This window comes from Marmota monax, unplaced genomic scaffold (assembly GCF_021218885.2).
Source record: "Marmota monax isolate L192 unplaced genomic scaffold, Marmota_monax_Labrador192_F-V1.1 WCK01_AAM20220418_F8-fsc00024, whole genome shotgun sequence".
NCBI classification, from domain to species: Eukaryota; Metazoa; Chordata; class Mammalia; order Rodentia; family Sciuridae; genus Marmota; species Marmota monax.
The window spans coordinates 11665368-11692750 of record NW_026695224.1 but is presented as its reverse complement, the minus strand read 5'-3'; the positions used below and the strand labels follow the sequence as shown (position 1 = coordinate 11692750).

Below are 27383 nucleotides of genomic sequence, written 5' to 3'. Positions count from 1 at the left end.
AGGATTACAAGTTCAAAGCCAACCTCAGCAACAGCAAGGAGCTAGCAACTCAGTGAGACCCTGTCTCTAAATAAAATACAAAATAGGGTTGGGGATGTGGCTCAGTGGTTGAGTGCCTCTGAGTTCAATCCCCAGTACCCAGAAAAAGAAAAGAAAGAAAGAAAGAAAGATAAAAAGTGTTTCACAGAGTTGCTTAGGGCCTCAGTAAGTTTCTGAGGCTAGCTTTGAACTCACAATAGCCTCCTCTGAGCCACTGGGATTACAGGCATGTACTACCACGCCCAGCATTTACTGAGTACTCTAACATAGGTTTCTGCCAAGAAGTTTGGCTGCCATGATGCCGCAGTCTGGCTGGGCAAATAACCGGGAGGTGACAAGCAACTTGTGAAGGTTGAAACAGCGGGAGCCGCTTTATTGCAGGACAGCAGAGGTATATATACCTAACTGATTATACACAGCTTGTTTCAATTAACATCATCTAGATACAGCAATCAGCCAATAAGGAATCTTCATCATCTTAATGGCTCGGTGGCATTAGCTCACAAACCACTCCTCCTGGCAAACTGCCAGGCGCCATCTTGACTTGGTTGTGGCCCTCAACACCATGAAACCTTGCACAGTTTCTGCTGTGTATGCCCAAGTGGACATGGTAGGGATACCTCTAGGAGTAGAATGTGTGACATGGGAGAACCCTAGAGTTTGGGGCCTACCTAGTGGACTTCCCTTATTTATTTGTTTATTTTTAAATTTTTGTATGTGTAGTACTGAAGAGTGAACCCAGGGACACTTTATCACTGAGCTACACCCATGGACCCTTTTCTTTTTAAAATCTTTTTTACCATATTATTATTATTATTATTTTAAATTTTGAGACAGGGTTGGGTTTGCTAAATTGCTGAGACTAGCCTCAAACTTTTGATCCTCCTGCCTCGGCCTTCTGAATAGCTGGGAATACAGGCATAGGTCATCATACATGGCTCAAAAAATTTTTTTTTTTTAGGCTGGGCATGGAGGTACATGCCTGTTATCCCAGCAGCTTAGGAAGCTGAGGCAGCAGGATCACAGGATTGAAGCCACACTCAGCAATTTAGTGAGGCTGTAAGCATGTGGACCAGGTTGGCCCCCCAGCTTCTACACTCAAGCAATATTCCTGCTTCAGCCTCCTGAGAAGCTTACTTTAGGTGTGTACCACCAAATCCAGCTTAATATTTTTTTTATCTCCCCTTAATATATTTTTTTCTGGTGCTGGGGATTGAATCCAGGACCTTGAGCATGCTAAGTGGGTGCTCAGCTACTGAGCAACATACCCAGTCCCCCACTTAAAAAAACAAAAACAAAAACTATAAACTCTGGCCCATATAACATAGTCAAGCCCCCTCGCTTGATGGAATTAGTAGGATCACTTCAGTCACCGAAATTCAAGACCCACCTGGGCAATATAGTGAAGCCCACATCTCAAAAAAATTCCCCCAAACAAAAAACAAGCAATAATGAAAGTTGGATGTGCAGCAGACTTAATTTTGTTGCTTTTCAGAATAGGAGTTATTATCCCCATCCAGGGTTGTCGATTTCCCCACTCCTGCGGTATGACTTGGATATGGCTCCTGGGGCCAGCTCCGAGACTGCCCTCTCCTCCAAAAAGTCAATAGGCACAAATTCAGGTCTCACCTTCTTTGCTGACAGCTCTGTCATTATGGCTGTCAAAGTAACGGGGACCTTGTCCAGAAGTATAGCAAATTGTATTTGACCCACAACCCTAAAAAGACCTCAGACTGTGGTCAGACTTGTTTTTTGGGGAGTACCCAGGGGCACTTAACCACTGAACCACATCCACAGCCCTTTTTATTTTTTGAGATAGGGTCTCCCTAAATGGCTGAAGCTGGCTTTGAACTTGTGATCCTTCTGCCTCAACCTCCTGAGCCGCTGCAAGTACAGGTGTGCACCACCACACCCAGCTGGACTGGTTCTTCTCTGCAGGTCCTGGCAGCTTCTACAAACCTTCTCTGTTCAGCTAACTCTGTTAAGGGGACACATAGCCAGTAGGGACTTTATGCTATCAACATAACAGTCACTTCCAAAGATACAGTGCTGTATGTATGGGCAATTTGGCTGCAACATCCATCACACATTGATTCCAGGGTTGATTTGGCTGAGCTGGTTGATTAGGTGGGTGTCCCTTTCCTCCCTCACTTCATGTGTGTCCCTCCCAAAGAGGACGACCTTCCCTAATAGCAGGACAGTTATTTGGTCAAGGGTATGCAAGTACCTTCATTCCCCTGCTAGAACCTCCAAACAAGCTTGCAAGATCCAAAGGTACAGAACTATGTCACTACTCCAGAAATAGTTCATAATGTAAGACGGTGAGAGCTGGGGCTTGTAGTCTGGTAATATGTATTTCTACCTTTGCAGCAAGTCTAATCCACAGTAGTTTCTTATCTGGACTACTTCAATTGTTTAAAAAAAAAAATTACAGGCTGGGCATGGTGGTGCACACCAGTCATCCCAGCAACTCAGGAGGCTGAGACAGGAGGATCGCAAGTTCAAGACCAGCCTCAGCAACTCAGTGAGATCCTGTCTCAAAGAAAAAAAAATTTTTTTAAAGGGCCAAGGATGTACCTCTGAGGAAGAGCATGTACTCAGTAAGCATGTGTCTAGCTTGTACAAGCCCTGGGTTCAACTACAGTTTGGGGGTATGGGGAGGGAAACCAAGGCCAGGCTGTTTCATCCTCAGTTTAAAATCCTTTCTGGCTTTTCTTACTTGTTGAAAGCCAAAGTCCTTGCCATGGCTTCCAGGGCCAGCTTGTTCTTCCTCCTCTCTGACCATGTATCTGCCACTTTACTTCTCTAAGTCATCGCTCTGAGTCAGCCTCACCAAACCTCTGCACTTTCTGGTCTCCTGCCTGAAACTCTCTGTCACCAGATGTCTATATGGCTCCCTTTTTCACTTCATTTAGGTCTTTGCTCAAATCCTCTATCACAGAGAGGGAGTGGGGGCGGGGAGACGGGAGAGGGAGAGGGAGAGACATTGATTCCCAAAACAAAAATTATTACCCACCTCTCTGTCACAACAGTACTTTGTTCTTCTTTATTATTAGTGGTATTATTTATTTATAATTGTTCATACCCTTCCCATTCTGCCCCCATTTAAATGCATGGCTAATGAGTACAGGAACTTTTTTTTTTTTTTTTTTTGCTGCTACATGTCCTAAGATCTGACACATAGGAGCCACTGGCACACAGGTCGGCTGAACGAATGACTGAATACCTGATTTCTACTATGCAAAACATTGAGTATTTTACATGTTGATCTCACTTAACCCTCACTAAGATGCTCTGGGATAGCTAGTATCACCATTGCTATCCTCATTTGCAGGTGAAGGAACTGAAGCTCAGGGAGATGGTATCATTATGGGTGTCAAAGTAACAGGGACCTTAGGTTAGCTAAGGCAAAGCTGGAATATGAACTTCAAAGGTCTGACTCTGGAGCCCAGACTGACAAAGAGTTATGGTCCTGGGAGGGTGGGTATGCTACCAATTATTATTATTATTATTTTTTTTTACCACAAACCACAAGCTTACTGGGTACATGCTCTTCCTCAGAGCTACATCCTCTTTATTTCCTAACAGAATTATGGAACCAATAACAAGACTCAGCACCAACTGAGCAGGGAAGATCTTTAATCTTGGCCAATAATAGGAAGGAGAAGTGGAAGACAGACTTGCAAATCAACTTTCTGACCCTTGGGAGGTCAGGTGGTTATAAATATAAAGTAAAAGAAGCCAGGTGTGGTGGTGCCCGTAATCCCAGGGGCTCCAGAGGCTGAGGCAGGATGATCACAAGTTTAAGGCCAGCTTCAGTAATTTAGTCAATTAGATTCTGTCTCAAAATTAAAAATGAAAAAATCTGGGGATGTAGCTCAATGGTACTGGGGGGAAAAGATAGAGGTTAAAAGAAATGAGGGGGAGGGAAGAAAGATACACTAATAAAAGGGAGAATTCATGTATTTTCTGGTAATGGGGAAAGACTTTTCTGAAATTTGAGTGTCACTTCTTTTCATTCCTACTATGTTTCTTTCTAATCATGTCATGGTAATTGTCAACTGTCATGGTGCTGGGAGTGTCATTTAGCATGCACAAGGGATTAGAATGGAATTAGAGGTTGTCTGGTGATCACTTTGGGAGCCATCTTAGATCCACCTGGTTTCAGCCTACCCACCTAAAGAGGGACTTCTGGTCTACAGGCATTCTGTCCTCAATGATAAATAAGATCCAGGCCGGGTAGATATTCAGCCAGGTCACTGAGGCAGTACAAGGTTAGGAGAGGGAACAGGTAGGCCCAAGCAAGGAGCAACTTTTGTCTGGTTGGGAGACTGGGTTGAAAAGGGACCCCAGGAATCTCAGTTCCCAAGTTCTCTGACTCCTAGAGTAGACACTGTCATCCTCGGCTGGATCTCTCTGCAACCCCTGGGTTAGCTCGGGAGGGAGTATACAGACTTGACCCCTTTCTTGCAAGAGCTATTGTTGGGTGGCCTGTGGGCCCTTGTCTGTAGGGAGACCAGCGTTGCAACTTGGGTTGCAACTTGCTGGAAAGAAGGGAGTGAACAGATCTGTGGAAGCCCTGTTCCCTGATAGAAGGAGAAGGGTGAATTCTGGGGAATCCTGGAAAACTACAACCCTTTTCACTTGCAGAGGCTAGAAGTAATGCTCCAACAGGGTACTTTCCCTGGAAGCATTCTGCCTCAGGAAAGAAATGTCAAGAGTAGGAGGGCTTGGGAGATGATCAAAGACAAGGTATTTTTTTTTCCTTCCTTCTGTGAACAAAAATGGAGACTTTGTCCCTTCCACTATCTAAAGTTAAACTCCACCCTGATCAACCTGGCAACTCATGCATGCTAGGCAAGCACTCTACCGCTGAGCTACACTCCCAGACCAGAGATGAATTCTTTCCAAAAGACTGTTTCATTAGCAATGAAACAGTCTTTCCAAAAGACTGTTTCATTAGCAATGAAACGTGTCAATCTCTATCCCATGGGAGATAAGATTGGCACATATTAGGCAAATGCTCTGTCATCGAGCTATACCACAGCTCCAATCTCTCCATTTTCTTTCCTTCCTTCAGTACTGGGGATTGAACTTGGGTTCTTCACCACACAGCTACATCCCTAGTTCTTTTCATTTTTTATTTTGAGACAGGATCTCACTAAGTAGTCTAGGCTGACCTCAAAATTGCCATCTTCCTGCCTTAGCTTCCCAAGTTGCTGGGATGACAGGTGTATGCCACCACATGTGGCCTCTTCATATTTAAAACAGAGCCTTCCCATCCTCTAGCTTTAGCTCTCCTTCCCTCTCCTGGACTTACAGCCCACTTGGATCTGATTTCAGTCATGCCACAGAAATGGCTCTCTCCTCTGGGCTCAGTGGGGGCATGCCTATAATTCCAGAGACTTGGGAGGCTGAGGCAGGAGGATCCAAGTTTGAGATTAGCCTCAGCAACTTAGTGAGACCCTGTCTCAAAATAAAAAATTAAAAGAACTAGGGATGTGGCTCAGTGATTAAGTGCCCCTAGCTTCAATCACCAGTAGCATACCACACCCTTCCCCTCTGCCCACCCCCCCCCCCCAAAAAAACAAAAAACCAGAAAGAACAATGGCTCTCTGCAGGATCACCATTGGCCCAGTTATCACATAACGCCAAGGACCTGGTCAGTCTCTTCCTTGCTTGACTTCCTTAGCCCCTCTTGTGGCCTCTGCTTCCATAGTCCTTGAGCCTCCGGGCTGGGCAGTTCCTCTTTTCCTTTTTTTCTCTTTGGACTCTTCCCTCCTGTAGCCTTGATCCCAGGTACAACTCTGTTCAGGTCTCAGGCTTCTGCTCTCTGCAGGCTCCACCAGGGCAGCAGCTCTATCATCTGTCACTCTGTTGTCCCCAATTCCCAGAGTCTCCCAGAGTTTTAAATCCATGGGGACCTCCAAACACCTCTACCTGGGTGAACCACAGGTGCCTTCCTTCCCCAAACTGAATTTCTATTCTCTGTCCCCAGACTCCTCCCATCTTTCTGTCTTTTCTGTGGAAAAGCACGAGTGGCAGACAGCCCTTTGTTCTTCCCTCTCATCTTTCCTTCTCCATCAATTGCTTCTACATCAAGTCTGATGGTTTTACCTCCCACATCTCCTGTGACTCCAGTTCCTTCCATTCCCACGGACCCCCTTCCCCCGAACTCCTTGCAGTGGCTACCTGGTTAGTCTCCCAGCAGCTTCTCTGAGGGGTGTCAGTCCTTTCTCCACATCACAGCCAGTGTGGCCTTAAAACAGGCCACTGGGGTAGGTTGTTCAGCCCACATTTGGGGGTATAGGGAAGGGTTATTCTTTTAAGAATTCTGAAGAAAACAAAATTTCTCCTGGCTCTTTTTCTAGCCCTTGCAATTTTTTCTTTTATTTTCTTACATTTTTACTTAAATTAATTTTCCATATTTTTATTGGTGCATTATAGGCATAAATACTGTTATATATATGTATATGTACATGATATAACAATATGATACGGCCAATATCCTTCCCCAATATTTCTCCTTTCCCGTCCCTCTTCTGCTAGCCTTGAAATTTCTGACTCATTTATTCCATAGGTAACATAGGGCCTCAAATTACTTGCTAATTACTACTTGTTCTGATTTTAGCTTTTCCAAAGATTTAGAGTTAGCTCACCAGTGGAGGTTTTGGATATGCCAGGGAGTCCTTTCCCTGGCCGATTTTTATGTTTTATTTTGAAACAGGGTCTCGCTAAGTTGCTTAGGAACTTGCTAAATTGCTGAGGCTGGCCTTGAACTTGCCATCCTCCTGCTTCAGCCTCTGGAGTTGCTGGGATTATAGGCATGTCCCACTGTGCCCAACTAAGACAGGGAGTGCTACCTAGGTAGTCAAAACTACTGTAAATTGGGGGGATTGTGGCTCAGTGGTAGAGTGCTTGCCTGATGTATGTGAGACACTGGATTCAATTCTCAGCACCTCATACAAATAAATGAATAAAATAATGGCCTATCAACAACTAAAATTAAAAAACCTACTGTAAACTGAAGTTAAGACTCATCTGAAAAATAGGATTGAAAAACAAGATCATGAAATAATAAGGCCATGTGCTCTGCTCACCTTCTAAGCACCTCTACCTATTTTATTATACAATTTGCACATAACTAAGGTTCTTTGTCTTCTAGGTATTTTTTTTTTGCTCCTCTCCCTAAACAATAGGATAAGGCTTTTGTTTCCTGGCACTTACATTTCCCTCTCTATACTATTTTGAGAAGCAAAGAGTTTTATAAAATTCCTCCAGAGTCTGGGATGCCTAGTTAATTGCACAATGAAGGACTGGAAGAAAGGCCAAGGAAAGGAACCAGATGAGTAATTAACAGATGGCTAAATACATTTGAACACCAACTTTTATAATTATTGAGTTAAGAGGTGATTGCATTGATCCTTTGTGAAGGTCTCCAATAAAATAATTTGGGTTTGAGTTCCAGCTATGTCTTTCAGAGAAAATGAAAAGGTGCACCAGGTAATTTCCACTATCCCTTCAATGTGTAAACATTCTGTAAGTGTTTCAGCTTTCTAGTAAGGACAGGAGCCACCCAACATTCTGACACAGTTGAAGGACTTCCATCTTCAGGTTATTGTGGTAGGGTACTTGGCTGAGTCCCCATGGTATGTCAAATCCTAGGAGTGACATTGGCATAGCTCCAGTGGGCACAAGGGTAAAACTACACCGGATCCTTTTCCTGGCAAAGACAGGCTGAAGCAGAGGAAAGCAACTCAGCTTTAGTTCAGTTTAACTTTTTTTTTCTTTTCTTTTTTCTCTTTACAGATACTGCACATTGAACCCAGGGCCTGGCATATGCTAGTCAAGTGCTCTAACACTAAGCTACATCCCTAGTCTCTCTTTCCCCCTTTATTTATTTTAATCAATTAATTTATACTTGAATTAAACTCAGAGGCACTTTGCCACTGAGCTACATCCCCAGTCCTGTTTTCTTTTTATTTTGAGACAGTGTCTAAGTTGTTCAGGGTCTTTTTAAGTTATTGAAGTTGGCCTTGAATTTGGGATACTGCTGCCTCAGCCCCCAAGTTACTTCGATTACAGGCCTGCTGTTTCTACAGCATCATGCTAAGTGGCCAGGCATGGTGGCACACACCTGTAATCCCAGTGACTTGAGAAGCTGAGGCCGGAGGACCCCAAATTCAAGGCCAGCCTTAGCAAATTAGCCAGACCGTGTCTCAAAATAAAAAATAATAGGGCTGGGGACTTAGCTCAGTAGTAAAGTTCTCGGAGTTCAACCCCAGCACCAAAAGGAAACAAAACAATACACTAAGTGAAAAAAGCCAGTCAGAAAAAGACAAATACCACACATACAACAACTGAAATAAAAGAATGGGTTATTTTTCCTTCCGGAAATGGTCCACACATTTGTATTGTATATGTGTATTCATTGATTTACCCTAAAAGCTTCTCGCTCCCAAGATGAACTTCCTTCTCCCTTTCATATGTATCGTCTTTCCTAAAGAAATCTGTCCTGTTCCTGAAAAGAAATAAATAAAAAGAATAATTCTGATGCCAGGGGCTAAGGAAAAAGGGAAATGGGGATTTATTAACAATAGGCTGCATCCCCAGTCCCTTAGTTTTTATTTTTTGAGACAGGGTCTAAGTTGTTCAGGGTCTTACTAAGTTGTTGAGGTTGGCCTCAGGTTTTTGTTTTTGTTTTTGGTACTGGGGATTGAACCCAGGGGCACTTACCTACTGAGTCACATTCCCCACAGTTTCACTTTCTGCAAGATGGAAAAATTTTAGAGATCTGTAGCACGACAACGCGCATAAAGTTAACACTGCTGTACGGTATACATTAAAATGATTAAGGTGGTAATCATTAATTAATCAATCTTGGGTCTTGCTGTTTCCCTTGTATTCCTGAGCTCAAGTGATCCTTCTGCCTCAGTGTCCCAAGTAGCTGGGATTACAGGAACCGCTCGGCTACAATTTTTTTTCCTACTACAGTTAAAAAAAAATAATAAGTTTTAGGCACAAAAGGTAGTATAAAACAAGATGAGCTACTGAGCCTAGCCTGAGGACAGCAGTGAGGGGGCAGAATTGGTTTATTTGAAAAAGTGCTAATCAGTTCATACTTCCTTCTCCATCCTCTCACTCATAAAATCTTACATAGATACAAATCAAGCAAAAGATGTCTTTTATACTGAAAGCAAATGGCATTGAAATCCTTTTTCGTTTTTCTGTCCAGGGCTTGAGCAAGGAGAAGAGCTTGAGTTTTTACCTCTCTGCAAGGATTCTTTTCTCGAATAGATAGAACCATAAGAGAAAGTTCCCCATTCAAGAAAAGCTAGCAAGAACCAGGTGGACGCCTGCGAGACTACATTCCCCAGGATGCACTGCTTCTAAATGGCGCAGCCAATGACGAATGAAACGCGTTACTTTTGCGACAGGAATGGGGCGGGAAGCGCGACTACATAGCCCAGGATGCCAAGAGCCCCAACTCTAGTACGCGCCTGGCTTGCTTTCTCCTAGTTGGTGTTCCCCGCTAAAGGAAAATGAGGTCAGGGAACCATTTCCATTGGGAATCCCCGCAGTCTCCTGGACCGTGACGTTCCGAAAGAGGAAGGAAAGTGGAGGAGGACTGCGTTACTCTAACTCAGAGTAGATCCCGCGCTGAGTAGCCAAGAGTTACGGGTCCCCTCCTGTATTTTTTGTTTCTGTAAGGGAACGCATGCCCCCATTGGTCGAAGACCTCGAGGGCAGGTGGGAAGTCGTGGAGCCCCAAATCGAAGTTATCAGTGTCTTCCCATTGGCTCTCTCCTCGAGCGCAGGCGCGAGGACTCCGACTCCCGTCCCTAGGGGCTGGTGAGCGGCAATTGGCCAAAGCCCGCGAAGTGGGAGTCTGGATTGGTAGTTGCTAGCAGAAGCCTGGTTTCTTCCTCGACTTATGCAAGTGATAGTGTGTGATTGGTTTAAATCCGCGGGCACTTGTCGGTGATTGGGTGGGAGCCAGGGTTCCGGGTGCGGTCATTGGCTGGTGCGGGGGCCATCCCTCTTCAGGCGGGCAGCGAATGATGAAATGGGAACGGGGAGGGGAAAGGCCGAGACGTGAGCGCGCGACCTCCGGCGCCATTTTGTAGAGAAACAAGCGGAGTTAACCGAAGAGGGGGTCGAGGAGAGCCGGAGTCGGGGACCCAGGAGTTTCCTGTGTCCAGCGCCGCCAGAACCGCCTGAGGTGAGGTGGGCTGGAATCAAGGGCTAGGGCAGGCTGGCGGTGTCAGCCTCGGAACGCGAGTACTGGTGGGAAGAAGAATCGGGGGTGGACCTGGGGCCATTGGAAGCGTTTCCCGGAGCTCCGAGGAATGAGGGACCACCGGGACCGGGAAGTGGAGCGAGACGGGACAGGGCGGGCTCTCTCCCCATGGCTCGCGGAGGCTTTGCACTCTTCAGAGAAGAGGCCGGCGCAAAGGCTCCAGGAAGCTGAGGGCTGGCCCCAGCTCGCGCTCGGAGGTTTAGAGGATGGCGGTGGCGGCAGTTCGGGCCCTTGGGCCTCGCCTCACTCCAGTTGTATCCTCTTCAGACTCCACAAGTTCCTCAACTCCTTTTTCTGGGGCTCCCGAACGGGTGCAGTGGGCATCGGCCCCCGAGGCCTACCTCCTTGGGCGGCGGGGACCGTGTTTGGAGTTGTTGCAGGCTCCCAATTCTTTTCCCGGTACTCGGAGCAGCCACTCGCCCCCCTCCTCCGTCCCCAGCACGTTGTCAAGCCCCGGTGTTTCGGGTGTCTGCCGGTGGGAGGGGCGGGCGGGAGCGAGCACTTCCTTATTACTTCTAGCCACAGGTTTTTGTTCCACTCGCGCGCCCTACTGCTTACACTTTCTCCGAAGTTGGCCCCCACCCACTCTTCCCGATGTCCGTGCAGTGGTGGCCGTTCTGCTCACCCAGGGCAAGTGTCCTCCTAGTGTTATGAGCGCTGAGGCCAGAAGGCTGGTGAGAGATTTGCTGCAGGTCTCAGATACCTTTTGCAGTACCACCCCCTCTGCAAAATTCACCCACCTGTGTTCATAGAGGTTTCTCCGCGAAGAATGTGCATTGTAGGTTAAAAAACCAACCAGCCAAACACTTGATATTTGTGGTTTTGAAAGTGTTGTATTTAAAATAAACTTTATATGGGAAGTGAACTTCTCCCCTGAAGTCACTGATCAGATGTCACCCCCCCCCTTTTTTTTTTTGGCGGTGCTGGGACTCAAACCCAGGGTCCCCTAGCGTGTCGAGGAAGCCCTCTACCACTGAGCTACATCTCCAGCCCCAGATGTCACATTTTCTCGGATCTAGTAAATAGTCTTTGTCATTTCTATTTATTTAGGTACTGGAGATATAACTCAGTGGTGGACTACCCACTATAAACCCAGCTCCCCACTTTATTTTAGATAGGGTCTTACTAATTTTCAAAACTGGCTTTGAACTTGCTATACTCCTGTCTAAGCCTCCTTAGTAGCTGAGATTACAGGCATTGGCCACCACCCCCGGGATTTTCTCCCTGAAAATCGGGTAACAATACTTTATATTCCCGCCTGTTTCTCTATAATTCAATTGTCTGTTACTACATGGGGATTTTTAAAAACAATCGAGTGAGTAATTGCACTTTTTTTAAGAATCCGCATTTCTTTCATGTAAGTCCCTTTGAATTCTTAAAAAAATGAGGGAGGTCATAGATTCTTTAAAAAATGAGGGAGGTCAAGTAAAAGATTTGAGAAGTAGGTCAAAAAATAAGAATACATTTGTTTTTAGTGACATGTGGATTTGATACTTCACTAATGTGTAGTCCAGGTTGGGATTCCTGCCTTTTCAAAGATTGGCTGCACAATATTTAGCGATTAATAAGATATGGTAACAGTTTAAATAATCATGTTTTAGGACATTACAAATTGTTACCTTGTCTAAAGAGAAAATGGGTTGATGATACATGAAGTTTTAGGTGGCTAGTTGTGCTTTCACTGAAATGGTGGCATACTGATAAAACTTGTTTGGAGAGTTGGTTCCTTTTCAACAATTAAGGGTCCCAATCTTCTTAGTGAAAACAGAAGTATAGAATTCAGCACAAAGACCTGACCATTAATATCTTATCTTGGAAGTTTTAAGGGAGAGATTTTTGGAATTATGGTGGAACAGAACTGGAATGCTCTTGGTTCCTAACTCACTTGAATGGATTCCTGGCTTAGTTTTCTTTTTTTCTAGTCTCTGAATTTCTACCCCGGTTTAAATCTTGATCTCTTTAAATGGACCTTGTCAAGCTAAATACTATGACATCCTCCTTACTTTGGGTTAAACCATTTAAAAAACAAAACAAAACTATGTGAAGACAGTAAAGGAAATGCCTGCTATCTCTTCAAAACATGCTTTAAAGCCTAATCTCAAATGCCTTCATGTAGCTTTTGGTAAGTATGTTTTTGGTTACATTCTGATCTAGTTGTTTGAAGCTTTCTTTTTAACCAGCTTAAATTTATGAACTTGATCATTTCATTGTGTTAGGTAACAGATCTTTGATACCTTCCATGAAAGAGGATTTATACTTGATAATTGTGAAGGCAAATTTTTTTTTTCCACCTTTTGGGTCCTGTAGTCAAACCCAGGGCCTTATGCTAAAGCTTGCACTCTGCCACTATGCTATAACCTCAGCCTGATCTTAGTAGTGTAATTTTTTGTAAAGTGTTATACTTTTTAAGTTAATGAAAGCACTAGTCTGCCATTTTGAAATACTATATATTATGAATTTTGTATATTCTTTCTTTTTTGGGGGTACTGGGGATTGAACCTAGGGGCGCTTAACCTCTGAGCCACATCCCCAGTTCTTTTTATTTTTTGAGACAGTGTCTCACTAAGTTGATAGGGCTTTGCTAAGTTGCTGAGGCTGGCTCTGACCTCCTGCCTCAGGCTCTTGAGCCTCTTGTGCATCTTGCAGCACCACGCCCTGCTTGTTTTTCAAATGTAATGTTTTACTTATAAATTTGCAAGCATGGCTAGGAGCATTGGCATATGCCTGTAATCCCAATGATTTGGGAGGCCGAAGCAGGAAGATTGCAAATTCAAGGTTAGCCTCAGCAATTCAGTGAGACCCTCAGCAATTTAGTGAGATCCTGTTTCAAAATAATAAAGGACTGGGGGTGTAGCTCAGTGGTAAAGTTCTCATGGGTTGAATTGTAAGTACCAATAAAAAAAAAGTGAGCATGAACAAAGCGAATAATATGAATTATTCATTGAAAAGTGTTGTTTGAGAAGGCAGTAACGAGAGGTACAGACTCAATCTGAAATCCTTTGTTGAGATTTGAAGGAACTGCAGACTTTGGGAATGTAGAACAGTACAGATTTAATGAGCACATTGCAGTTTTTAAATTCTGGAATGCTCAGCATTAACTTGCAGGATACATGTCTTTTTTTTTTTAAATATTTTTTTAGTTGTAGATGTACACAATACCTTTACTTTATTTTTTTATTTTTATGTGGTGCCGGAGATTGAACCCAGTGCCTTATGCATGCATGCTAGGCAAGCACTCTACCACTGAGCCACAACCCTGGTTCCCAGGATACATATGTGGCTTAATTTTGTTATCATTAGAATGAAATTCCTAAAATGGTGAATGAGACATTAAACTGTACCCAGGCGCCCCAGTGACTCAAGAGGTTGAGGCAGGAGGATTGATTGCAAGTTCAAAGCCAACCTCAGCAACATAGCAAGGCCCTAAGCAACTTAGAGAGACTCAGTCTCAAAAAAAAAAAAAAAAAAAAATAGAAAGGGCTGGGGATGTGGCTCAGTGGTTAAGTGCCCTTGGGTTCAATCCCCAGTACCAAAAAACTAGGCGATTTTTGGTTGGGGTGTTTTTGGTGATGCTGGACTAATTATATGAAATAGGAAATGGGATGAAAGCAGTTTTTGAAAGAATCTTGAGTATTTTTAAGCTTCATATTATGATCTCAGCATTTTCTTTTTCCGATAATTAGCTTGAAAGTTTTGTCATTTTTGATTCATAACTTCTAAACTTTAAGTGTTTTTATTGTTTACGGTGTGTTTAGATTCACAGCAAAATTGGACAGAAGGTACAGAAATACCCTACCTACTGCTTAGAACTGCTTACCCTCACATACTCATAGCTTCCCCCATTATCATTAAAACAATCCTAACAACAGGGTGGTACATTTGTTACAATTGATGGACCTAAATTGACATATTATTATCTCTCAAAGTCCATAGTTTGTTAGGTTTTACTCTCAGTGTTATGTATATGGGTTTGGAAAAATTATAATGCCTCATTTGACCATTATCAAAATAGTTGTCATAGCTGTGTGCAGTGGTACACACTTGTAATCCCAGCACCTTGGGAGGCTGAGGCTGGAGGATTGCTAGTTTGAGGCCAGAGTGGGCAATTAGCAAGACCCTGTCTTTGAGGGGGGGAAAAAAAGGAGGGAGCGCTGGCAAAGCATTCTACTGGTAAAGTATACCTGGTTCAATCCCTGGTATTGCACATACACAAAAAATAAAAGTTGTACTGGGGCTGGGGGTATAGCTTAGTGGTAGAGCACTTAACCTAGTATATATGAATCCCTGGGTTTGATATCCAGCACCAACAAACAAGCATACAAAAAAAAAAAGTTAAGAATAGTTGTTCTATTATCTACTCCATAGTTATTAGGTTTCTCTTTATTACCTAAGTTACATGAGTATAGTGTAAATAGTTCAATATTCTAGGAATAGTTTTTTTTTTTTGTGCGTGTGTGTGCGCATGCTTGTATATGCGTGCTGGGAATTGAACCCAGGGGTGCTTAACCAACAAGCCACATCCCCAGCCCTTTTAATATATTTTATCCAGAGATAGGGTCTGTCTTAGTGCTTTGATAAATTGCCGAAGCTGGTTTTGAATTCTCTTATCCTCCTGAGCTGCTGGGATTTCAGGCATGCATCACTGCACCTGGCTCAGTTAATTCTTTATATTATGCCAAAATGCCTCTTAAATTATTGCTTCAAAAGTATCCTTTCTCTACACCAATAATAAAAATTAAAAAAAAAAAAGTATCCTTTCTCTGTTCAAAAGTCTTTCAGATACCTCCCTGTCTGTGGCAGGATTCTACACTGTATTATAGTGAAAAGATTGTTTTGTTGTGGTTTCCAAATAGGTCTTTGCTACTTTTATCTGTAATGTCATCTTCTACCAATAATATCCCTTATTGCAGTTCAAGCATAAGTGTATAGTTCATCTGTGTGTGTGCTGAGGATTGAACTCAGGGTCTTGTGCATGCTAAGCATCCCTAGCCATTGTTAATTTTTTCTTTTGGCAATGGGGATTTAACCCAAGGATGCTTTCTTTACCACTGAGTCACATTCACAGCCCTTTTTATTTTGAGACAGGGTCTTGTAAAGTTGCTTAGGGCCCTGCTAAATTGCTGGGGCTGGCCTCAAACTTGTGATCCTCCCAATCTCAGACTCCCAAATGGATGGGATTACAGGCCTGCATCATCACACTCAGCTCCGTTGTTACTTTTATGTATAGTTTATGTATACTTTTATGTATATCACATGTTTAATCCTTTTTTTGTGTTTTGTTTTTGGCATTGGGGATTGAACCAGGGGAACTTATTCAGGGGGGTGACATCCCTAGCCCCTTTTCATATTTTATTTGGAGATTGGGTCTCACCAAGTTGCTTAGGGTCTACCTAAGTTGCTGAGGCTGGTTTTGAACTCTCAAACTTCTGCCTCAGTCTCCTGAGCTGCTGGCTTGTGCCACTGTGTCTGGCTGTACTTCATCCGTTTTTAATTGTGAAAATGCTACTGGGAAGATGCTTCTGAATACTTGATTCCAGATTGGGAACTAGGTTCCTTTCTGATTCTGGAGTGATTCTTGCTCTTCTAGCTTATTTTTTTTTTTTTTTTTGTTTACTTTTCTTTTTAGTTTGTAGTATTGATTAATAGTAATTAATTAATATTGCAGTACTAGTTGAACCCAGGGCCTTTTACATGCTGGGTAAGTGCTTTACCACTGAACTACACTCCCAGCCCTTTTTTAAATTTTTATTTTGAGATAGGGTCTTCATAATTTACCCAGTATGGCCTCAACTTGCCATCCTACTTCCTTAGCCACTTGAGCAGCTGGTTTATAGGTGTAAATCACTGTGCATGGACCACTTCTTCCGTTTTTTTTTTTTTTTAAGAGAGAATTTTTAATATTTATTTTTTAGTTTTTGGCGGACACATCTTTGTTTGTATGTGGTGCTGAGGATCGAACCCGGGCCGCATGCATACCAGGCGAGCGCGCTACCCCTTGAGCCACATCCCCAGCCCAGCTTCTTCAGTTTTTAATGATGAAGAATTTAGGTGGGCACAGTGGCCCATACCTATAATCCCAGTGACTTAGGAGGCTGAGAAAAGAGGATCGCAGGTTCCAGCTTCAGCAACTTAACAAGACACTCAGCAACTTGATGAGACCCTGTCTTAAAATAAAAAATACAAAGGGCTGGGAATGTGGCTTAGTGGTAAAATGCCCTGGGTTAGATCCCCAGTACTTAAAAACAAACAAACAAACAAACTAACTAACTAGCTGGGCACAGTGGCACACTCCTATAATCCCAGCTTCTTAGGATTTGCAGGAGGGTGGCAAGTTCAAGGCCAGCCTGGGCAATTTACCGACAACCTGTCTCAATTAAAAAAAAAAGAAGGCGCCAGGTGCAGTGGCATGTACTTACAGTCCCAGTGACTTGGGAGGCTGAGACAGGATGACAAGTTCAAGGCCAGGCTCTGTAACTTAGCAATTTAGTGAGACTCTGTCTCAAAAAATAAGAAGGGCTGGGGATGTAGATCAGTGGTAAAGTGCCGCTGGGTTCAGTCTCCAGTACCCCCCAAAAGAGGGGAGGTAGCTCAGTATTCCCAGTAAAAATAAAAGAATGATTGGGGCTGTAGTTCAGTGGTAGAGTGCTTGCCTGCCTAGCATGTACAAGGTCCTGGTACTAGTACTGCAAAAAAAATAAAAAGTTCTTAAAATGTTTACCTTTTTGTGTTGTCTGTTACTTGGCAAAATAGGTCTAATAATAACCCCAACATAACAAAAAGCCCCAAGATATCACCTGCTTTAATAGAATAGAAATGTATTTTTTCCCCAAATAACTTTCCTTGAAGAAGTTCAATAAGTTGCTTTCTGTGTAGTAGTTCAGGAACCCAGGCTTTTTAATTTTGTAGTGTTAACTGGCAAATGGTAAAAGAACAAAAGGTTCATAAGTAGGATGTTTTATGAGCCAATTCTAGAAATGACAGATGATTTTGGGTATTGTCTCAATGGCTAGAGCTAAATTACATTTGCCACATCAATGTAAAGAATCTGAGAAATATAGTCACTCTTTTTTTTTTTTTTTTTTTGGTGGTATTGGGGATTGAACTTTGGGGCATTATACCACAGAACTACATCTCCAGGTGAATCCCTCCTTTGGTACCACATATTGAACCCGGGGCACTTAACCACCAACCCCACCCCTTTTTATATTTTATTTTGAGGCAGGATCTTGCTACGTTGCTGAGGCTGGCTTTGAACTTGGAACCTCCCTCAACCTCCTGAGTAGCCAGTCAGGTGTGTACCACTATACTCTGCTAGTCTAGTTCTTTACCCATGAAGAAAAAAGAGATTTGGTGAGCATCTAGCCAATGTATGCTATAATCTATTCCTTAAGATACTGAAACCATTCAAAATAGTTTCAGGATTGTCTTTGTCATAAAATCCAAAATTTTGTACGTACTAGAGAGGAAATCTATAGTTTGGTTCCTGTTACCTCCAGAAAATATTTTATCTTGGCTACTTGCCCAGATGAAGTTTGTTGGAGGTCCTTAAGTCCAGGAGCATATAGTTGTACTCAGGGCTGTTATGCAAAAGGGAAATCAGCAAAGGGAAAGGATGTATAGGGTAAAACCTGGAAGGTACCAGGCTCATGCTTCCAAGTGTCTTCTTCCAGTGGAAATGAACTTAATTCCTCCCAGCAAAGAATTGATGCATTTTATGTGTGTTAAATATTGTGTAGTAGAGAAACTTTTTTTTTTGGTACTAGAGGTTGAAACCAGAGGTGCTTTATCACTGAGCCGAATCCCCAGCCCTTTTTATTTTTTGAGACAAGATTTCCCTAAGTTGCCTAGAAACTCACTTGGTTGCTGACTTATTAGTGACTTGGGAGAGCAGGAATATCACAAGTCTAGCCTCAGCAATTTAGTGAGACCCTGTCTCAAAATAAAAAATTAAATAAAAGGGCTGAGAGTATAGCAAGCACCTCTTGGTTCAATCCCCAGTATCAGGAGAATAACAGCAACAAAAAAAAAGACTCTGCCTAGGATTGTTACTCAGTAATAGTTATGTAGGTACTCTCTACCTGCCACATAACAAAATTCCACCCTCCCAGAGGAAATGTTGATGTTTATATTAAACTACATTTTGGCAATACAAGTTAGGCACAGTGAGTTACTCTTATTAGTTCTAGGGAATTGTCAGAAATCCAAGTTCTCCCACACCAGCCAAGGGACAACCTCATGAACCTTTATAAAAGTACAGTAGTCTCTGGCCATCCATGTTAATTCTTTTTCTCTATAGTAAAGCCATGTAATATCCATAGATTGGGATTTTACATAGAGAATCTTGGAATATGTAAAACTTCACTAACAATTTTTTTTCCATGGTGCTGAGTTACATTCCCAGACCGTTTTATTTTTTTTTTTAGACAGGGTCTTTCTAAGACTGGCCTACCTCAGTTTCTGAGGCTGGCCTCAAACTGATCTGTTAGCCTTCCAAGATGCTGTGATTACAGGTGTGCACCATCATGCTCAGTTAATCTAGTTTTTGGTTTGTCTGAGGAAAGTTAATTTTTCAGTTTCCTCCTCTGTTATTTTCCTTTTTCTTTCTGTGGTATTGGGGGCTAAGGGGTTATCTACATTCTTAGCTCTGTTTTTAGTTGTCAGTGGACCTTTATTTTATTCATATGCGGTGCTAAGAATTGAACCTAGTGCATCACAATGCTAGGCAAGTGTTCTACTCCTTAAAACCCCAGTCCCCTAGCTCTTCTTAACTTTTTATTGAAAATTTGATACTGAGTCTCCCTAAATTGCTCAGACTGGCTCTGAACTTGGGATCCTCTGCTTCAGCCTTGAAGTTGTTGGAATCACAGATGGGTTGCCATTCTGCCCAACACTTTTAGGGTTTTTATCAAGTGTTTGGGTCTTATATGTCTCATATATAGTCTTTTTTTTTTTTTTTTTCTGTGGGTACCGAGGATTGAATTCGGGGGGATGGTGGCACTCAACCACTGAGCCACATCCCCAGCCTTATTTTGTATTTCATCTAGAGACAGGGTCTCACTGAGTTGCTTAGCACCTTGACATTGCTGAGGCTGGCTTTGAACTCTGGATCCTACTGAGCTGCTAGGATTACAGGCATGCACCAGTCTTTTTTTCTTTTGTACTGGGAATTGAACCCAGGGCCTCTCACATGCAAGACAAATGCTCTAACCACTAGGCTGTATACCCAGCCTTACCTGGCCTGTTTCTCATTTTTAAGAGAAACTTTTAAGTTTCCGACTTAAAAGTAAAGTCCAGTGACAGAATCATGCTGTTGTTCCTTGATGACTTTACTACTACCATTTTTTTAGGTTCATATAAGAGGACTAGATGGTTTAGTACCAGAGATAACCAGGTGTGAGCCACTGCTTCCTGTCCTTGCCCCATTTTATGGAAGAATTTTGATAGTTTCTGTAAGTTGCCCAGGCTAATCTTGAATTTAAGAATCCTCCTGCCTCAGCCTCCCTAGTAAACTGGGATTACAGCTGAGCATGCTCAGCTGTGGAGAGCTTGTTGGAAAGTGTTTTTATAGCTTTGCATTATAATACTTGGAATAAACATGGTGTAAATTGTCATTGTGATCCATATTTACATGTACATGATGAGGCTAGGAAGTCTTAACTTGGTGGTATGAGCTATTGGTATGTGCTATTGAGATTGATAAAGTAAGTCATCTGTTATTTACTTTTGTGATTGTTGTATCAGATCAATAAAATTTCAGTGGGTTTTCCTGCTATTTTGTGCAGTGGAATGCTTTTTTGGGCGGGGCTGGGGCTTGGGATTAAACTCAAGGCCTCATGCATTCTAAGTGCATATTTTATATCACGAGTTTGTTCCTGCCCTGTCACAGGTTATAAAGTTATAAGCTATGTATGTATTACATAGAAGCTTTAATGAGCTCTTAGTGTGGACCTTTTAGTACTTAAAAATAAATTTGTGAATAATAGATAATAGACAGTTACAATCACCAATCTCATGGGACTTACATTCTAATATGAAAAGATAGGCAAATATAAGTATGTTATACATTATGTTAGGTGATGAGATGTGGAAATAAGTGGGTCACAGATGTGGTTAGTGGGTGTTGTAGTCTTGCATAGGATATTCAAGGTGGTTCTCCTGGAGAAGGATTCTGCATCATTTGATGCAGAGACCTTAAAATGGACTTTTTTTTTTTTTTTTTTTGAGAAGTAGCAAGGATGTCATTGTATTGTGGTTAAGAGAAAATAAATAATAAGGTAGTCAAGAGTAGGAGAGGAAGCCAAGGGAGTGTCAGTGGCTACATAAATCCTGTATAACTGTTCCTAGGCTATTGTAAGGACTCAGGCTTCCACTCTGAGTCAGTGGAGGATTTTGAACTCTGGTTGACAAATCTTGAGTGAGTTTTTATATTTGAGAAGTACTTTTGTCTGGCTAGAACCTGAAAGAACAGTTTAGAAGGCTAGTATAGTAATCCAGGTGATAGATAATGGTTTTTAGATTATCATAGATTTGGAGAGGGTTAGAACTAATTAGATTTGGTACAGCTGAAAGGATTTCTTAAGAGAATGGTTATGGAGGAATGGAAGAGTTCAAGATTTTGACCTGAATAACGTGTTTCTTTTGTGGTGGTGGTACTGGGAATTGAACCCAGGGCCTTGTACATGTGAGGCAAGCACTCTACCATCTGAGCTACATCCCCAACCTTCAACCCCCAGACCTGAGTAACTTTAAGATGAAATTAGTATCGACTGAGATAGGGGAAGGCTTTGCAGTCTTGTAACAGACTGTGTATGAGATGTCAGGTAAAAAATTATATAGTACAAATACGGATGCCATGAGAGAGGTTTGAACTAGAGATAGAACTTTGGGAGTTGCTGGTGTATGTGTTTGTGGTACTAGGGATTGAACCTAGGGCCTTATACATACTAGATTAGTGCTCTACTATTGAACTATATCCCTAGCCTGATGTAGATAATTTGTGAAGCCATAAGATTTAATTACCAAGAAAGTGAATATAGACTGGGAAAGTCCAAGGACTCCAAAACATGAGGCCAAAAGCCTGTAATGGAGATTGAGAAGAAAAGAGTGAAATGGCAGCTTGGAAATAAAGTGTTATCATCATCTAGGGAGGAGGGAGTGAGGTGTGAGAGGTGATAGTCTGGATTACACCTATTGTTTCCTTCCCTGTGGTGCCCGGATCCAACACATAGCCTTGTGCATGCTAGAACTCTACCACTGAGCTATATCCCAAGGCCTATGTAAATTGTTAAGGGTGCCCCCTTCACTTACAGAAGTGTCTAGTTTGGTTAATAAAGTATGGTTTACTGTAGTAGTAGATCCAGTAAGAGCTGAGAAATGATTATTAGTTGAATGTATTAACTTTGTAATAAAGGTGGGCTTGTTGAAATTTTTGTTTTACTATTATATTTAACAGTCTTTAGTTGTCAGTGTGGCAGTGATATAGCCCTGGGCATGGGACATTTTCTTTTAGGGAAATGTATTGAGGATTGGACCCAGGAATGCTTTACCACTGAACATTCCTAGGCTCTGCCCCCTCCCCCTTTAATTTAATTATTATTATTTAAATTTTTGAGACAGGGTCTCACTAGGTTGCTGAGGCTGGCCTTGAATTTGGGATCCTACTATGCCCTCAGCCTCCTGAGTTGTTGGGATTACAGCCGTGTTTTACTGTATCTGGTCTAGTGAATACTTTAAACAATGTAGGAAAGAATTTGACTATGGAGTATTTACTTTCTTCTAAAGTTTCCAGTAACATTTTAGTTGCTGAGACAGATAAAATTTATTTAACCATTCCCCCGCTTCTAATTCTAATTTAGAATTCTGGATTTTTTAAATTACAGGTGCCATGTTTCAGAACAGAGTAAGACCCCTGGTAAAGAAGAACTGAAGACATTATACAGACACCAGATATAGTCTAATTACAAAAGAAAGCATTAACCTGCCTCTGAGGTGACTAAAGGGGAATAATGGTGATTTTGCGCCGGGCTCGGCCGCCTGCTTCCGCCCCAACCAGCAATGAATCTTGACTCGCTCTCGCTGGCCTTGTCTCAAATCAGCTACCTGGTGGACAATTTAACCAAGAAAAATTACCGAGCCAGCCAGCAGGAAATACAGCATGTAAGTAACAAGTCAGAAAAAGAAATACCATTAAAGGAATGAGTATGCAGTAGGAATAAAGCTGTAAATTTATATGGATATGTTGCATGAAAGTTAACCTTTGCCTCTGTAAGTGATTCTTTTCACGGTAATATGTTAAAAGACATCTTATTCGAATCTTTTAAGATATTCACTATTTTGTTAAAAAAATTTTTTTTAGTTGTACATGAACATAACACCATATATCTTCTATGTATCTGTTTATTTTTATGTGATTGAACTCAGTGCCTCACACATACTAGGCAAGTGCTCTACCACTGAATTACAACTGCAGCCCCTTTACTATTTTTTTGTATTAAAAATATTTGACTTTTGTGTGCTAGTTTTCCTTCACGTAAAGAAAAGTTGAGAATACTCATAAACCATAAAACTCAAATTTAAAATTTTTTTTTTTTTTTTTTACTTTTATTTCTTATTTTTTTGCTCCTGGGGATTGAACCTAGTTGTGCTTAATCACTAAGCCACATCCCCAGAACTTTTTATTTTTTATTTTTATTTTTTTAAAAAATATTTATTTATTTATTTTTCGGTGGACACAACATCTTTGTTTGTATGTGGTGCTGAGGATCGAACCCGGGCCGCATGCATGCCAGGCGAGCGCGCTACCACTTGAGCCACATCCCCAGCCCCGTATACAATGCATTTTTTTAAATTTTTTTTTTTTTTTATGGGGTGCTGAGGATTGAACCCGGGTCCCACCCATGCTAGGCGAGCGCTCTACCACTGAGCCACAATCCCAGCCCCAGAACTTTTTATTTTTTTGAGACAGGGTCTCACTAAACTTCTTAGGGCCTTGCTAAGTTACTCAGATTGGCCTTGAACTTGTCATTATCCTGCCTCAGCCTTCTAAGTTGCTGCGCTGGAATTACAGGCGTGTACCACCATGACTTTGCCTTTTTATTTATTTTTTGTAATTCTCCTCTGCTACTAAGATATGTACATCCCTAGTCCTGTTAATTTTTTATTTTGAGGTATGGTCTTCCTGAGTTGTTCAAGCTGGCCTTGAACTTGCCATCCTCCTGCCTCAGTTTCTCGAGTCCCCAGGTTGTAGATGTGTGACACCATGTCTGTCTAATACATATGTATAATTCAGTAGCTTTTTAGTAGATTCAAAGTTGTGCAAATCACCACCACTATGTAGTGCTAAAACATTTTTCATCCCCCAAAATAAAGCCCTTGATTTGTTAACGGGCATTTTCCATTTCTTCCTCTCTGTTGTTGCTGACCACTAATCTGCTTTCTACTTCTGTGGATTTACCTATTCTGAATATTATGTATGAAAGGAATTATATGCTGGATACAGTGGCACATGCCTATAATATCAGAAACTTGGGAGGCTGAGGTAGGGGGATTGCAATTTAATAAGACCCTGTCTCAAGATAAAAAATTAAAAGATACGGGGATGTAGTTCAGTGGTAAAGTGCCCTGAGTTCAATCCCAGTACCCAAAAAATGAATTACATTATACCGTATATGGCCTTATGTGCTTACCTTCTTTCAATCCCCCACCCCCACCCCAATGGCACCATACTGCGGAGTTATCTCCCCAGCCCTTTTATTTTTTATTTTGAGACAGGGTTTTGCCAAATTGCTAAGGTTGGTCTCCATCTTGCAATCTACTTGCTTCAGCCTCTTCAGTCATTGGGATTACAGGTGTGCATTTCAGTGCCTGGCTTACTTAACAATGTTTTGAAGGTTCATTTATATTGTAGCACATGTCAATACTTCATTCCATTTTGCGGGCAAATAATATTCTGTTGTATTTATTCCACATTTTGTTTATCTGTATAGCAATTGATAGATACTTAGGATTTTTTTTGCTTTTTGGTTATTATAAATACTGCTATTTAAAAATTTATTTACAATGTTTTGTGTACATTTTGCTTTTTCAGGGTCTCTTGTGTATGTATGTAATGGAATTGCTGGGTCCCATGTGTGTGTGTATGGGCGTGTGCACCCGTGTGTGTATATGTGCATGTGGTGCTGGGGATAGAGTTGAAGACTGTTGCCTGCTAGGCAATTTGTTTACAACTGAGTTATACGTACCACCAGCCCATATTTAACATTTTGAAGAATTGCCACTTTCTCAAAGCACTGCATCATTTTTCATTTTCAGGAGCAGTGCATGAGGGTTCCAGTTTCTCCTCAAAGTCACCTAACAGTCGTCATATCTGTCCTTTTTCTTTTAGCCATTCTTGTGGGTGTAAAGTGGTTTTGATTTGCAAATGATAACTGAGTTTTCATGTATTAATTTTTAATGTATTTTTGCAAAATACCTATTCAGATTTTTGGCTCTCAATCTTTTTTTTTTGTACTGGGGATTGAACTCGGGGGCACTTAACCACTGAGCCATATCCCCAACCCTATTTTGTATTTTATTTAGAGACAGGGTCTCACTGAGTTGCTTAGCACCTCACCATTGCTAAGGCTGGTTTTGAATACACGATCCTCCTGTCTCAGCCTCCCAGGCTGCTGGGATTAAAGGCTTGAGCCACTGTGCCCAGATCGATCTTTTTTAAAATTACTATTTATTTTTTTTCATGATGCAGAGGATTAAAGCCAGGGGTGCTCTACATTGAGCTGCATTTCCCATCTTTTTGTGTGTGTGTGTGTGTGGGGGGGGGTTTTGGTACTGCCGATTATAATAAAGAACGCAGGGTGCTTTGCTACTGAGCTACATCCCCAACCCTTTTTTGTTTATTTTTTATTTTGAGACAGTGTCACTAAATTGCTGAGGTTGGCCTTGAACTTGCTGTCCCTCTGCTTTAGCCTCCTGATTAGCTGGAATTATGGGAGTGCTCCATCATGTCCTATAAGTAGAATTACTTTTTATGTAGGTTTGATTTGTGAAGTATTTCATTTAGTCTTTTAAGACAGTTCAGTAGTATGTTTAGTTTTAGTGCATAACATTTATTTATGTATGTATGTATGTATGTATGTATGTTTTTTTGGCCCTGGGGATTGAACTCTGGGGGCACTTAACCGTTGAGCCACATCCAGAACTCTTCATTCATTCATTCATTCATTTTATGATATCAGGGATTGAATTCAGGGGCACTTACACCAGTAAGCCACATTCCCAACCCTTTTTCTTTTCTATTGTAGTTATTTTTGGTACCGGGGATTTAACTCAGGGGCACTTACCCACTAAGCCATATCCCCAACCCTTTTTATATTTTATTTAGAGACAGGGTCTTGGTTCAGTTGTGTAGCATCTCGCCTTTGCTGAGGCTGACTTTGATCTCGAAATCCTCCTGCCTCAGCCTCCTGAACCGCTGAGATTACAGGCGTGTGCCACTGCACCTGGCACTAGCTCTCTTTCATCTATGTATAAAATGTAATTGTACAGGTAACTTCTAGAGTTTAAAATTGAGGTTTGTGTAAGCATATCTTTTTTTTTTTTCATTTTTCTTTTTTTTTAGTACTACTGGGTGCTTCTTTTTTTAAAAATATTTATTTTTTAGGTATAGTTGGACACAATACTTTTGTTTGTTTTTACGTGGTTCTGAGGATCGAATCCAGGGCCTCGCACGTGCTAGGCGAGCGCTCTACTGCTGAGCCACAACCCCAGCCCCTCATTTTTCTTTTTTTGGTACTGGGGTTGAACCCAGGGGTGTTTTATCACTGAGCTACATTCTTAGCTGTTTTTTACTATTTTGAGACAGGGTCTCTGTAATTGCTTAGGGCTTTTCAAAGTCACTAAAGCTAGCCTTGAACTTGGAATCCTGAGTTGCTGGGATTATAGGTGTACTACTGTGTCTGGCAAGTATGCTTTTTTTTTTTTTTTTTTTTTTTTGTGTTCATAGAAATTGTGGTTATGTTTAATTTTATTTTTAAAGTAGATTATTCATCAGGTTGATTAGTCTGTTTTTCCCATTTCTCTACTCCCCACCCCATTAGTGATTAATGGGCTTCATGTGTCCTCAGATAGCCCTTTACCACAGAGCTACATCCAGCCCTCTGTTACATCTAGTCTTAAAAACAGTTCCTGGAATAAATACTCATCTTGCAAGCATCAAACCTAGTTCTACCAGTATCCATTAAAGATTTTCCCTATTGTTCCCTTTATTTGAATTCATTTCTTAGATAAATTCTAAAAGCTGTGTTGGTCAGTGTTTGACTTAACAATTAAATGCAACTATTATTTAAGTATTTATTCTGTCTTACACAATTAGTTTTCAAATATTTTATGTACCTAATATAATGTATGTCTGTGTGTATGAGCAAAACAGTGTTCTGTTGTTTTGTTCAAGTTGGCCTTAAATTCCTAGACTAAAATGATCCTCCTGCCTCAGCCTAAATAGTTGGGATTATACCCTCTGAAGTGTTGGGACTGCAGGTGTGCACCACCACACCTAGTTAATCACCTTTTTTTCCTTTCAATATTGGGAATTGAACCCAGGGGTACTCTACCACTGAGTTATATCCCAGCGCCCCCCCCCCCCCCCTGTTTTTTAAATATTTATTTTTTAGAAGTAGTTGGACACAATACTTTTATTTTTTTATGTGGTGCTGAAGATCGAACCCAGGGCCTCGTACCTGGTAGGCGAGCACTCTACCGCTGAGCCATAACCCCAGCCCGATATCCCAGCCCTTTTAATTTGAGACATAGTCTTGCTAAGTTGGTGAGGCTGGGATATACTTGAATGTATTATCCTCCTGCCTCAGGCTCCTGAGTTCCTAGGATTACAGTCATATACAACCATGTTTAGGCTTAATCAACTTTTTATTGAAGTTAATGTGCACATAGAGCAATTCACAATTCATGCATACAGATGAATTTTCATAAAACAAACATGTATCTGTTAAAACCATGCAGATCAAAAAAAATAAAATAAAAGCCAACATCT

General features: G+C 41.6%; 1 protein-coding gene across 9 annotated transcripts in view; it reads left to right on the top strand.

The window, feature by feature from the left end:
* Positions 1 to 10109: 10109 nt before the first annotated feature.
* The window catches only part of Cnot1 (CCR4-NOT transcription complex subunit 1), an 81232-nt gene continuing 63958 nt past the window's right edge, over positions 10110 to 27383 (top strand). For 8 of the 9 annotated variants that reach the window (XM_046434895.2, XM_046434897.2, XM_046434893.2 and 5 more), the window contains exons 1-2: positions 10110 to 10261; positions 22219 to 22495. In XM_046434895.2, coding sequence (XP_046290851.1) covers positions 22394 to 22495 — 102 coding nt within the window. In that variant the 5' untranslated portion in view covers positions 10110 to 10261; positions 22219 to 22393. Of the gene's footprint in view, positions 10262 to 12261; positions 12462 to 22218; positions 22496 to 27383 lie in introns of all 9 variants that reach the window. The other variant, XM_046434892.2, reaches the window with a different exon arrangement.